Source organism: Chionomys nivalis, chromosome 1 (genome assembly GCF_950005125.1).
Source record: "Chionomys nivalis chromosome 1, mChiNiv1.1, whole genome shotgun sequence".
NCBI lineage: Eukaryota > Metazoa > Chordata > Mammalia > Rodentia > Cricetidae > Chionomys > Chionomys nivalis.
In genome coordinates, this window is record NC_080086.1 from 13,635,023 (window position 1) to 13,649,046 (window position 14,024).

Genomic DNA, 14,024 nt, shown 5'->3' on the forward strand with positions numbered 1-14,024 from the left:
CCTGAAAGATCAGAGAACATGGTAGGAGCCATTGTCACTTCCTACCACTACAGTTCCTCCATCCAAAATGGCGGAGATCCTGTCTCAGCCCGGCCTTACCACTTCCTGTCCCTCTTTCTACAGTCCTCCAAACCTCTCTGGTAGGCTAGTAGCTAGCTCCTCCCTCTGACTCCAAGCAAGCTTTATTTATCAGAACACAATCAAAATATCGCATAACCAAAGAGGCCCTGAAAACCTCACTTCTGAATGATAAAGGCAGGGTGGGTGGGGTTAGTAACAGAACTGTGTGGAGTGGCCTCAGGGCCCACCAGAGCATCTTTGGGGGATTCACCCCTTTTGAGAATTTGTACAGGTGTGGAACTATGATGCGGTTATTAGCATCTTACAGTGTGTTAACTGAAGTTCAACAAATCCACAATGAGAAGGCAAAGCTGACCCCTTTGCTAGCTGGACATCTTTCCTACCCTGAAGTTGAGAACCTGAGGGGCACCAGGGGACAGAGTGATGAGAACAGAGATGGAAAGAATGATCTGGAAACTTGCCTCTGTGTGACCTCTCTGCAGTCTTGACTCTGTGTCTGCAATGCAAGCTTTAGTGTCTTCTTTTCTTTTTCTGAGGAAGCTGGCCTGGGTCACTAGATCCCTCCTGTGTAGGGGTGCTCAAGGAGAACATGAAAGATGTATGAAGTGCTAGCTTTCATGGGCTGTCATGGTCCAGGCTATGGAGTCTATGTAAGCGTCTTTGTCACCATGAGAGGGCCACATCTTCTCAGCAGCTCTCCCGTGGTTACACAGATCCACCTCTGACCTGCTTCTGTGTGAGGTTCTAAGGATGTCACACAGATGCTTGCCACCTTTCTTTAACTCTGTTCATTTTGGAGACTGACGTCATGCATTATTAAAATGCCCAGGAGGTGGGCAAGAGCAGAGTGAGAGGAGGAGGAGGCAGCAGGAAGGTGTGGGGAAGGAGAGCCAAGTAGGTGAAAAAAACTGGCATTCCCCATGAAGTCCCACCTGCCAGTCTGCAGGGTACGGATGTATCCTGCCATGCCCCTGCCAGGAAAAGAGGCTTACTGTCCTGAAATATCAGGCCAAGGTCTGTTGTGTCCAAGACTCGACAGTCGTAAGAGTCAGTGGGGGTGTGAGCTGTTCATTTGGTACCCTTTACTGTTATGAAAGTCAATGACAAAGCACTAAACTGACCTTATGAAGTTTCTGGAAGAGGACTGGAGGGGAATCTCAGCTGTTAAGAGCATGTACTCTTCTTGCACAGGACCTGAGTTTAGTTCCCAACAGCCCTGTCAGATGGCTCACAACTGCCTAGGGCTCCAAAGCCAGGGGATCTGACACCCTCTTCTGGACTCCATGGGTACTGCACCCACACATGCATATACCTATCCACACAGAGAGTTACATATAATTAAAAATGAAGTAAACCCTGGGGAGAAAAAGAAGATAATTGGACGTGGAGAGAAACTTGGAGTGGGGGCCAAATATCAGACTCACAAGTAGGCTCCTGACAACCACATTACTACAGGGAAGTGGCTGATTGTATCACTTTCAATTCAAATGTTGACCTCTATGTCTAGAAGAATGATTTCAACCTTCCTAATGCTACAACCCTTTAATGCAGTTCCTCATGTTGTGGTGACTCCCAACCATAAAATTATTTTCATAGCTATTTCATAACTGTAATTTTGCTGCCATTATGAATTGTAATGTAAATATTTGATATACAGGATATCTGATATGCAGCCCCTGGGAATGGGCCGTTTGACCCCCAAGGGGGTCGAGACCCACAGGTTGAGAACCTCTGACCTAGCACATCACCTCGTCTATTCCTTGGGAAGTGGCACAAAATAGCAGTTTCTCACAGTGCCAGCGATGTTCATGTCGACAACATTCATGGTCACAACACACAATCATGTATTTTAATCATACAAAATCCAAAGAATTAAATGCCACTAGCTACACCAATGAAAAGGAATCTGACAACAGAAAAGAAATCCAAGAGAATCTTCTGTCGGAATCCATACAGATGCTCTATGATATTCGTAGGGGATGGTGTCCAGTAACTGTCCTAGCATGCTGAGTTCATTGTCATAACCTCTGAATTCCCATCTCTTCTGGGTGGGGAAAGAAAGTGCATTTTTACAGCCTATCGCTTTAGAGAAACTGCTCTTGTGTACACAGGTGGACAGAACAATAAATGGCGAGGCACCAAGACTAGCTCAGACAGCAGCGGAGCTCAGAGTCAGACTCAACTGCGGAATCAGCTCTGGCTGTTTGAAAAGGACCATGACATTAGTTCAAAAGGGACAGGGAAGAAACTCCCAACTGTCAACAAGGAAGAAACCCACTGGGAACTACGACAAGTCAGACAAATAATTTTTTTCCTACTCTACTTTGAAACAGGTTTTCGTATTTGCAATAGGAAAAGATAAGCTGGCTGGTGGGTGTGGGTGGACCCTTTCTCCCCCATCTGCCCACCCATTCCTGATCCCGTAGCTTCAAGGTTGGAGCGTGGGTCATTCTTGCTCATTTTCTTCGAAGTAGATTTATCGCTTCTTCCTGTGTTGGTTCTCTCCAGGGCTGTGGCATTGATCAGTGGTGTGGGCAGAAAACAATTCAATGTTCTGATAAAATCACAATTATACAAAAATTATTGCACTTAAAAAATTCAGCCCAGCCCAAGCAGCAAAGGGCCAACTAAACTGTCAGGTAGCGCTGTGCTCCCTGCCCTTTGCGGAGCGTTTTGACCTTCCTGGAATCCTAGCGAATTTGGTCCATCAGATGTCCAGAAGTAAAGATTCCAAAAGATACCATAAGCTCCTTAAGGCTAAGTCTGGATTCTAGGAGGGAGATCACCTCCTTGGCCACGTACTACACAGCAGGGACTCAATTTAGGTAAAGAGCCCCTATGAGAACTCTGGAAGCTAGAGAACATGGGTAGATACAATGTCCTCACCTGTGGATGAGAGAAAGATGATTAGCAAGCTGATACATCAATAACCTCCTCCAAATGTCACCTTATTATACACACACACACGCACACACACATACGCACACACACACACACGACTCGTGGGGGGGGGCTGAATTTATCTGTGTATCTTTTAGGGACTTGTCCTTTCCATGGCTCTGAATACTTTCTCTCCGTTCACACATCTGTCTCTTATCTTTCCTCGTGCTCCATCCTTTCAGCTGGCCCATGATGCTCTGACTTTTCCTTGGTGGATAGAGAGGTACCAGGATGGTACTATCCTACCACAGGGAAACAGCACATGTTGCGATCCTTCAGTATTTCTCCAGTGATGGTCTACTGCCCCCTCTCACTCGATCAATGACCCCTGTGCCTTTCTATCGACTGAAATACTGCTTTGTTATTGATAAACATGAAGGCTACTTGTTACTTTAGCCAGATCAGATCTTGAGGTCAAAATGTGAGTGCACCCCATTGAACATGTCACTAATGTTTCAGTGACCTCCCCAATAGCTGCTCACACAGTGAGTGAAATCTAGGAAATTCTAGAAACCATAATCCTGAGGCTCTGTGTTCAATAATGCTTTTCTTTTGGGGAGTATCCATTCCATTTCAAACTCTTTTGGGGGTCCTCACTCCAGCTCATAATTCTTGGATTGAACACAACATTTGCACAGCTGGGTAGAGTTGGAAGGCAGTGTCTCTGAGTGGTAGAGAGAAAGCCAATATCAGAAGGATGAAAGGTTCTGGGCAGAGAGAAAACTAACCACAGACATCAGAGGTTTCCTCTACCGCTGTGACTTCAAGGGGGCATTGAAGTTTCAAGCCAGCTATGTGTGACACAGAATATGCAATGGATGTTTGTGACTCCTGTGACCACTCCTGTGTGCCTCAGAGTCAGACAGGAAGGCTGTTGTGAAGTCAGAACTACACAATTCCCCTTACACAAGAGATTCTCTACTTACGGCTCTGGATCCAGAACTAGGACTTGCTGACGTTCTCATAGATGACATCGCTGATGCAGAACTGTTGCTTCTTCCTCAGCCACATCAGCTGCACACACTGATGGATAAAGATGTACTGCTCCTAAGAGAGACCACAGAGGCAGGCCTCAGAGTGGAGCATGTGTGCGGAGGAGGCACCCGTGCAGGCGGTGTGATGGTCAGGATCTGGTGCAGAGGGAAATCACTTGCATGTCTTTACGGAGACAATGCTGTAACTTGAAAACCCAAGTTGAACTTTAAAGGTATTTTATCAGTGGTAGATCCTAGAACTCCATTTCCTGCGTGTGTGTGTGTGTGCATGTCTGTGTACATGTCTTTATGTGTGCATGTACATGAACATATGTGTGGGGGCCAGAGGTCAGCATCAAACATCTTCCTCTATCATTCTCCACCTTATTTTTATGACACAAGTACCCTCACTGAACCTGGTGCTTAGTGATTTGGCAAGACCAGTTGGCTAGCAAGCTCCAAGGGTCCTCTGTCTGTCTCCAGGCACTAGGAATATAGTCTACTGTCCTGTTGCCCTGCTTTTAATTTGGGTGCTAAGGACCCGAACTCAGTCCCCTATGCCTGTAGAGAAAGTCCTGTACCCACTGGGCTGTCACCTCTGATGCCCCATACAGCAGAATGTATGTCCTGTCTTTTTCTAGTTTTAGTGAGGAATGGTAAGTAATATGTGGCTAAGCTATAAAACGTGATATGATGCACACAGGGAGATGGTTATCAGACATGTCAGATTCATTTAGAGAAGGGCCATTCTCCTTTATGGTGATGAGAGTACTTCCAGAACTTCTCTCTCAGCGAATTTTGGGTACCCAGCCCCAGCTTTCTAAGGTGAAGTTGCTGCGTGGTGCAGATCTTCACAGCACGGTGCTGAAGGCCATGACATGTAGCTAAAGAATTCCCACCTCTTTGTACATTGCCACAAACTCCAGAAGTATAAATTAGGCAATGGACATGAAGAGGGAAAGAGGGGTTAATTCCATTCTGATTATATTACAAAAGGAGAGCCTAAAATTGAAAGCAATAAGGAAAATACAAAGAAAAATTTCAAGCTCCTCTATGCTACAAATGGCAAAAGGGAGAAGCATATTGGAAGGGAGATGCTTTCAAAGTTACTCCACAGTGGCAAAGAGTTAGCTTTTGTTGTACGGTCTCACAGATCAGGAACACCTACAGATAAACAATCACTATACACAACATGCCCGGGAAGGAGAAACTATCTTGTATTCCTAATAATTTTGAGCTTATTAAGCTAGTCATCATTTATTGTTATTGTTGTTAGAGAAGTAAAATTAATAAATGGTGTGGGCACAGATAATAATAGTATAAAGTAGCAAAAGCTGAAGTTAATGCTCAATAGATCATGTGCTTTCTAAACAGACACAGACAATGGGAAAATGTAGAAAAATATTCAGTGTTCCACAAATAAGAAAGCAATCTAAAGAAACATTCATCTTTGAAATGGAGTTTAAGAGCTTTGGTTAGTTTGTGATATATGTGTATGTGTGTATGTTAATACACCATGTGAAAATTCAGTGTGAAAGAAAGGCACTCTTATGTATGTAACACATGAACACAAATGTATGTATGTATGAACATACATGACTGAAAGCTGAGATAAAATCCCCTACATTAAGGTTAGCTATCTCTGTGCCACTAAATAAGTTGCTTTGATGGGTTTTCTCCTTCTTTACTACAATTGTTTCATTATAGGTAGTATGATTAAACATCACCCCTAAATAATCCAGCCTAGAGGGCCACAGGATTTTAAACAGTCTCATGTAAACAACTTAACACAAAAGGTAAAAACAAATGCTTCAAGCCCCAGCAGGCTGGAACCTCACCTCTGTGTTCTGAACAAGCTTTGGAGAAAACTCGTTCCCTTATGTTGTGATAACACAGCCCTGAGCCTTAGCACACTGAGCCGCCCACCGAGGTCCTCACACATCGCTCCGTTATTTCTGGGGTTATATGAACACTGGGAACAGACAGGGCTGTGGTCTGGACTCTTACTCCACAGCCAAACTTCATGTCGAAAACACAAACAAACATAACACATTTTCCTCAGTGGTGCAGTCACAGGGAAGTTGCCCCTGCTCCTGTAAATAATCCCTCATCCCTGCTCTTAAAAGTTCTGTGATTAGGTTCCTTGGATCACAGGAACACACAAAGAAGTGAAAGCGGAAGGAAGACTAATTGGGAAGGGCAGGGGCTCAATGGGAGTGGGACAAGGGGGTAATGGGGGTAAGTGAATGTGATCAAAACCCGTTATACACATGTGTACAAATGCCATGATGAATCTCACTGTTATATATAATTCATCTAATTATTATGTATAGTTAATATATACTAAATAAAAAAATCTGAAACTCCAAACCAAGCAAAAGCAATCATCACAATGACAAAACCATAAAGCATAGGAAAAAGTAAGTAAAAGACTATTTATGGACAAATTCATAAGACCCAGAGAAAGCCAAGCTGCCCATAGTGAGGACAATCTGCCCAAAGCAAAACCCCAAATGACCTCCAGAGAGGCAATTGGAAGAAAAACAAATGAAATGTTTGCTAAGAATAGAACAGAGTGCAGGGGAAGGAAGGAGGGGGTTCCAGCCATCTGTAGTTAGTGTAGTATGAATTCAAAGCACTTGTATGGATCTTGTCATCTTATATATAAGACATCTGCTATATTCTTGATGACAATGCACGAGAATTTCCAGCCACTTTAGAGATGAGAAGTGAGAACGGGAAGCGGCGACCTGATTCGTGAAGTCCTAAAGCTGAGGCTCTGACCCTCTCCCCAGGTTCCGGCTCTGTGTCATCTCTCCACCAGGATGGAGAAGTCCTGAAGTATGTCAATCAAAGGAAAATGGTCAGGACCGAAAGGTCTGCTCTCCAGAGAGACCCCGAGGACATGGCTACTTGAGTTAGTCACTTTGGCCATTCCAGGGGATCGCATGGTGTGTTGAAATCAAGGAGGTCAGCAGTGTGGAGAAGTGTTGGAAAATTAGCAACCAAAGATGAGAAGAACTGTACTGTTCCATCCCTGGGTTGATTGTGGCCAGGAAGACCAGCGCTCAGCTGGAGACAGAATCTGTCCTCTTGATTGGCATGCTTGATTGACAAGCACAGGGAAAAATCATTTTGTTCTTTGTTCTTTACTTATTAACCAAGTAAATTAGCAGGCAGCGGGATTCAGAGGTGAGTGGGCTGAAGGGCAATGTGAGATAAATCCACTTAGCATTGGAAAATACAGGTTGGACCAGGGAGAACAGAGAAAGAAGTAAATTAGATAAATGAACAAGATGTTCTAGATCTAACCGATAAAACAGGCATAAACACACAAGCAGACGGTGTCCATTGCTGAGGGAACTCAAGGGGAAAGCCGGGGGGTTGGAAAGGCAGGAAGCCACAAGATCTGAGTTAGGCCTGGGCCCCTTTCATGACTTTGAATCTCTCAGCAAGTTCCTGGAAGGAAAGGCACACTTTCAAACGACTGTTTTCATGGAGATGTCAACCAGAAATGAGACTGTAAAGAAGGAAGCCAGATACCTAAAACTGCGGCCAAAAATAAGGGAGAAAACAAAGCATTGTCCTAGCTGTGTGGGAAGCCAGCCCCATGGAGACTGGCCTGGCTTCGGCGATTATCATACCTGAAGACAAATAGTGGAGCAGGGAATGAGCGGGAGGACCCATGTATAGAAAGGCAGTTTTTAAAGACAGATAGTTGTCAAAAATCTAAAGTAAACAGTCTGTAATCAACATCTATAAAGTTAAAAGGGTATAAATGGAGGAAGTTTATCAGATAATCCAACCAGCAAGATGCTTAAAATAAGATGTCTTTTGAAATATGGGGATTTATAATATTATATAGGAATGTGTTTTACAAAACGTATATTGCATATAATGGACATGGTTTTATTGCATACTGGGATATGTTTTTATGTGCCTCCAATTGCCGCACACTGCGCCCCCACCCCCACTCCCCGTGTCTGCACTCTATGAGCTAGACCCCAGTTTGCTAGCTTCAGGCAAGGGAGCTGGAGGTTAAAATACACAGACACACACAGACAGAGAGACAGCAACACAGGTCATCCTTGAATTCCCCAAGAATGCCCCCTTTATTGTGTTCAGGGGCAGATTATATAGATATAGCCACGCCCAAGCTAAACCCACCAGAAACCACTCTCCTGCCATCAGGAACTCCTGAAGGTCTCGTGCTCAGAGCAGCTGTAGGCACTCAGATCAGGGGATTACAAGAAATTCAGGATCTGGGGTCTCACTGCTCCCAACATTTATGGAAGTTGGAAACCAAAAGTTCGGGTTCAGATTCAGCCCCCATTTCCTCCCTTCCCACCTCTCCCTTAACTCACCACCTTCCCCCTTCCAACTTCAGATACTCTGTTTTATTCAGACTCACCAAGTATAAACAATAGCGCTGCCTGTGTGAGTATGGGAGTGGGACATCTACTGAATCCTGGGTAGCTTCCCGTGTCCTGCTTCCCTGCAGAAACCTGACTGCCTCTCCCTAGAGTCACCCACCAATTGTCCACAGCACCCCTGTGCCCACATCCCCCTCTCCACACTGGGATTTTGTCTGGTCTGATTTTACACAGGTTGTCCTTACTGCTGGTACAGTTCATGTTGGCACCCGCTCTGCTGTGTTCAGAAAACAATGCTTCCTTATCCTTATCTACGGCCTCTGGCTCTTGTTATCTTTCTGCCCCCTCATTCAAGAGGAGTGCTGAGCCCCTGGAGGAAGGAGTGTGATATGGACTTCCCCTTTACGGCTGGTCACTCAGCAATCTCCTGCAACCTGACCAATTGTGGGCCTTCCTGTGAGTTGCCATCTACTGCAACAAGAAGCTTCTCTGAAAGGGACAAGATCCTGCCTAGGACCTGCTTCCTAATTGTCATTAAGTTATCTGAGTGGTAGTGGGTCATTGACCCAAAGTACTGTGTCCTGGGTGCAACCCAGCAACAAATACATTCGAATGACTCTGCTGAGCCTTGTTCAGACAGAACTGGAAAGATGGGGCAGGAAGAAAAGCAAACAAGGATAAGAAAGTCAATGTGTAGCAAACTCTGCCATTACCCTCTGGGCTATTTGAGTTATATTGCCATCTAGTGGTGCTTTGTGGAAGCTGCAGGAGGAAGAACAAGACATTAAAAGAAATGTCTGGTAAAGAGAGAGGTCTGGCTTGACCTTGTTCTATTTCTCAAGCCTTCGCCTCCCACACACTCCTCCCGGAAATGCTCTATTGTACCCTTGAGGCCAGGGAGTGATCTTATAGACAAGTGATTTGGATTATAAAGAAGCCTCTGTACTTGGGTTTTGCACCTGTACAGATCCTCTCTGGCTGTTGCTGGTGGGCTGTACAATGTGGTCCGGAGCTATCCTTCCAGGGTGAGTCCATCCTAAGGCTTCAAGGGAATGAATGACTTGGGAAAGTAACAGGCAGAGGGAACATTGGTTAATAACCCTGGGGGGGAATTCTGGGGTGCACGATCCATTTATTGGTTTAAGGGGATGGGACAGGGATGGTGGATTGAGACTGGCAAACCTTAAAACCAAGAGAGACAGAATGCACAAATAGAACCAGGAGTTGTCATTTGAAGTGAATGGAGACAGAGTCACATGGAGAAAACCAAAGCAGTGGCAAACTTATTGACCAGCCTGTCATCTCAAGTATAAGTCAAATGGTATCTGTCCTACAGTCTCCTTTTGGTGGCCCTTATCCAGATTGACTGCTACCTTCAGCGGGCTCCATACTACCCAAAAGGCTTCTATTCTACTGCAGACACATCTATAGGCTCCATGTCCCTAGAAGGCAGAGGAAGCCAGAACAAGTATAGTTACTTATACACAATATAAGAGGCTAACACCTATTTATTTTGTACTGGGGTCGTCTGGAATAAACACAGGAAGAAAATGAGAAAGACAGATGTGAAATCACCCCAACAGCCCTATTAAAGCATGGAGTTGGATAATGGGGGCTTTCGGTCAAGTGCAAACTTAAGCATACATATTGTTTCCGTTCCTACCTCTGTCTGGACCATTGACATCCGGTATGACCTCATTTCCGAAACCAGTCCTAAGATGTCCACGAATTCATGGTCTCGAATGTGCTGCAAGAGCCTGTCCAGGGCAATGAAGGTTCCTGTTCGTCCCACACCAGCACTGCAAAAGAAGGTTCAGATGGCACGTGAGTCACAGCAGGCTTCTGTACTGTTGGAAGTCAACCGGAAATGCCTAAAGCCGATGGGGGGAAATCTCTCCTCATACAATGTCTTCCACTTAGCTGTGTCTTGAGAACGCAGACCTGGTTAGTGTTGCTTGGGTGTCATATTTTTGACCATCAATGATTCTTCCTTAAAGAGGCAAGAATTTGCACCACTTCTGCCCTGGGGTCTCAGGTTTTAGAGGAGAGTAAAGACTCTCCATTGGAGCTGGTCCTCCCTCCCCCTAAGGTAGGGTTGCACAATATCAGCCTTCTGTCTCAGGAAACTGAGCAGGGTTTATACGCCCACTGCCTAACTCTAGCTTGGGGCCATAGACCTTTGTACGCGTTCAGCTCCCCATCACAGACTGTGACTTTATTGATCTGCCTCAGGAATCTGCACGAAATTCCCAGTGATCCTTTAAGTAACTGCTTTAAAGTCAAAGCTAATGCTTGAAGGCCTTCTCCTGGGGTCTCCGGATCCCAGCGCTCAGAGTTTGGCTAGATGTGGACCGCTATTGCCAGCTCTCCACACAGGCTCCACCTCTCCATGTCGAAGCCAGCTCTCTTCTCTTCTTCCCATCACCCAGAGGGCTGAAGGCTCTGAACTCTAAATCACACTCACATTGTGGACAAAGAAACGGTCAAAGCCAATTTACATGTGGGATTTGCTAGAGGAAAAAACCAAAACCAAAAGCCTCAAGTTCAGAGCTCAATTTGCTTTTTTTATTAGATAATTCTTCTCTCCTGGGGCTTCTCAGAGGAAGTGATCTTCCACTAAGTACGCCCCTGTCAAGTCCCACCCCGAACAGCACCTCCTGGCAGCTGTGGAAGGAGTGTGTGCCTTTGACCCCACAGCTGCAAGCCGCAAGAGAATTGTTTGGAGAATAATCTCATTTTTCAACGGCCTGCTTGGAAACTGCGAAAGTCTATGGTGGGCAGATGAGAAGGACTGGGTCCTCCTTCAATGGCAACTTAGCAGCTCACCAGCACTGCTGATTCTGAACATTTACACACTTAACACACACACACACACACCACGGCAGAACACACACACATACACACAGCATCAATATTATGGCTCATAGAGACAAGGAAGTAGATCCCAGGTTAGCCATGTATTTGCTCTTGATGGACTCGTTGCTAATGCCTGCCCTGACATCCCTACCCTACTTCTGCCTCTTTGAGTCTGCACAAGAGTTTTATGACATTTTGTCATGAGGATAAATTTCGTGTTCACTTGTGGGAAGGCAAGGTTTACGCTAGAGGAAACACTTTGTATAAAGAATTAGTATGAATTATGATTTGAAGTAATGTTAGGAGCCATTCATCCCATTTTACTTTCGCTTCTGAAATTCCAAACGCAATTCTAAAGTGCAACCCAGTTTATCAACATACTGAATATTTTTATGTTTTATTTCCCTCTGCTTTCTCTTAAGTCTATTTAGACTGTTCTGAGTCATGAGAAGCTCTGTAGAATTTGAGCTAAGATTTATTGTGCTACATTCACTCTAGAGTTCGATGGTGATGTCACACGGTATTTGGCCTTTGGAGACCCATATGTGGAGATTTGAATTGTAGTTTTTTTGCTCTAGTTGAGTGAACTTTTGTAATTCCTTGCATCTCTCTGTTCTCATCTTCTTTTGCTTTTGAAATTAGAATAATAACATCTATTTTAAGCTGAGATTCGTGGCACATTCCTATAATCCCAGGACACAAAAAGCTGAGACAGGAGATTGACTACAAGGCTAGTCTGGGCTAAAGAGTGAATTTAAGGCTAGACAGGGCTACAAAGTAAGATACTATCTCATAAAAAGCAAATTAAAAAAATATTTCCCACAGTCTATAGTAATAAATGAACCATATGATAAGGAAGCAGTAAATACAGTAAAACAACAAGACAAGGACTCAAAAATCATAATTAATTTATATAAAGAAAACCATGGTATATATGATGGTTAACATTTTCAAGTTAACAGGACCCAGCTCCAACTAGGACAGTGGTTCTCAACTTTGCTAATGCTGCAACCCTTTAATACAGTTGCTCATGTTGTAGTGATCACCAACCCTAAAATTATTTCCATTACTACTTCATAACTGCAATCAGTCCTAATGTAAATATCTGATAAGCAGGATATCTGATATGAAACCCTTGTGAAAGGGTTGTTCAAGCCCCAAAGGGGTCACAATCCACAGCCTGAGAACCACTGGCCTAGAGACAAATGCCTTGCCTGGCTGTGAGGGAGTTTCTAGACAGGTTGACTAGGGTAAAAAGCCCAACCTGAAGGCAGGCAACACCATTGCACAGGCTGTGGCCCCTGCTTGAATAAAGAAGAGAATGTCAGCCACTGCCAGTATTCATCTCTCTGCTTCACGACAGTGGCTGCCTTAAGTCCTCACCACCATGATGTCCCACCAAGAAAGACTAAACCCTTGAACTAAGTCAACTTTCTTAGGTGGTCATTGTCAGTGAGACAGGTAACTAACAGGAAATGCCAGACGAAGGTTACCTGCAGTGGATGATCATGGGCCCTTTGCTCTTGGTGGCTTGCTGTCGGACCATGAATACAAACTGCAGGATGCTTTCAGCCGCATTTGCTGGAGGCACACCGTGATCAGGCCAGGCCGTGTAGTTGAAATGCATGACGTCCTGTGCCTCATCAGCCTGTAGGGGAGAAACGCCAAAGACAATGTATTAGTCTTCATGTAGACCTGGCAGGGCCCGAGCCACTATGGCATAGCAAGCTGGTCCTACATTCTTCTGCTCTTTATCCCCCTTCCCAACTCTGAGCTCCGGCACGGTACTCATCAGGTCCTGAAGAGAAAGGTTAATCATAATTGTACAAAGCCCCAAAGATGGAGACACAGGCTAACCCATATCTATTAACTAGAGACTAAGAACAAGAGCTTATGTCGACTCAGGTTGACACCCTGCCTCTGCCATTCAGAAGCTGCCTCAGGCCTGGCCTATGAATTTTTGAAAACTATTGTTTGTGTCCTACTTGGGGCTCTCTTCCAGCCCAATACATCACATTCCCTGCTAATGGAACCCCTGGTTCTTCATCCAGAGACATTGTCTAGCCAATGAGCTTTCCTGGAAAATTCCCAAGAGATCACGGTCATGTGCCAAAGCATTCTGCAGATAAAGACTATTATCAGCATGCAAAAATCCATCTCTGCATTGGAATGGACCAGCACCGGAGTGTCACTCATGTCGCGGCATTCTCAGGGGATCTGACTGAAGTCCAGCTCTAGCTGGATGCACAGCTGTATACGGCACCTCACTTCGCTTTAAGATAGATACACAGCCCATCAGTAAGGATCTTTCGAGATCAGCTCTGCTTAGTCTCCAGTAAATTATAAGAATAATTTGTTCCCTTGTTAACTGTGAGGCCGGTTCCCAAACCAGGCTCTTCTCAAGTATCTGGTTCATCTCTCATCCATTAAACTTGCAAAGATCCTACAATCTGCTCTGGATAGAATATTCTAGCAAAACTGTAGATGGTTTGGGGTTCACGTTTATATTCAAGTAGCAAAGAGAAATGAATCGCAAAGGGCAAAACCGTACACTCTTAAGCAGAATTTGCATCTATATCAGTAAATTTTTATGTAAATAAAAGGTTCAAATACATGGTAAGATTTACAGTGATAACAATACCATCACTCAATATGGAGCAAAGAAAGAAGGGCGGGTGTGAACAAAAACTTAAGGGGAAAAATTGCTTGTCTGACCAATATAGGTTCTGCCAGTTTACTGCCTGAAGAGGGCGCCCTGCCACCAGATGCTGGTGTCCTCTGAGCCCCCTCTTTCAGGCAA

At 44.7% G+C, this 14,024-nt stretch overlaps 1 protein-coding gene across 2 annotated transcripts in view; it reads right to left on the reverse strand.

Moving 5' to 3' along the window:
* Positions 1-1,916: 1,916 nt before the first annotated feature.
* Positions 1,917-14,024, reverse strand: part of Ptpro (protein tyrosine phosphatase receptor type O) — a 212,396-nt gene continuing 200,288 nt past the window's right edge. For both annotated transcript variants that reach the window (XM_057785277.1, XM_057785269.1), the window contains 4 exons: positions 12,718-12,872; positions 10,032-10,167; positions 3,948-4,068; positions 1,917-2,967 (listed from right to left, as the gene is read on the reverse strand). In XM_057785277.1, the coding sequence (XP_057641260.1) occupies positions 3,964-4,068; positions 10,032-10,167; positions 12,718-12,872 (396 nt within the window). In that variant the 3' untranslated portion in view covers positions 1,917-2,967; positions 3,948-3,963. The remainder of the gene's footprint in view (positions 2,968-3,947; positions 4,069-10,031; positions 10,168-12,717; positions 12,873-14,024) is intronic.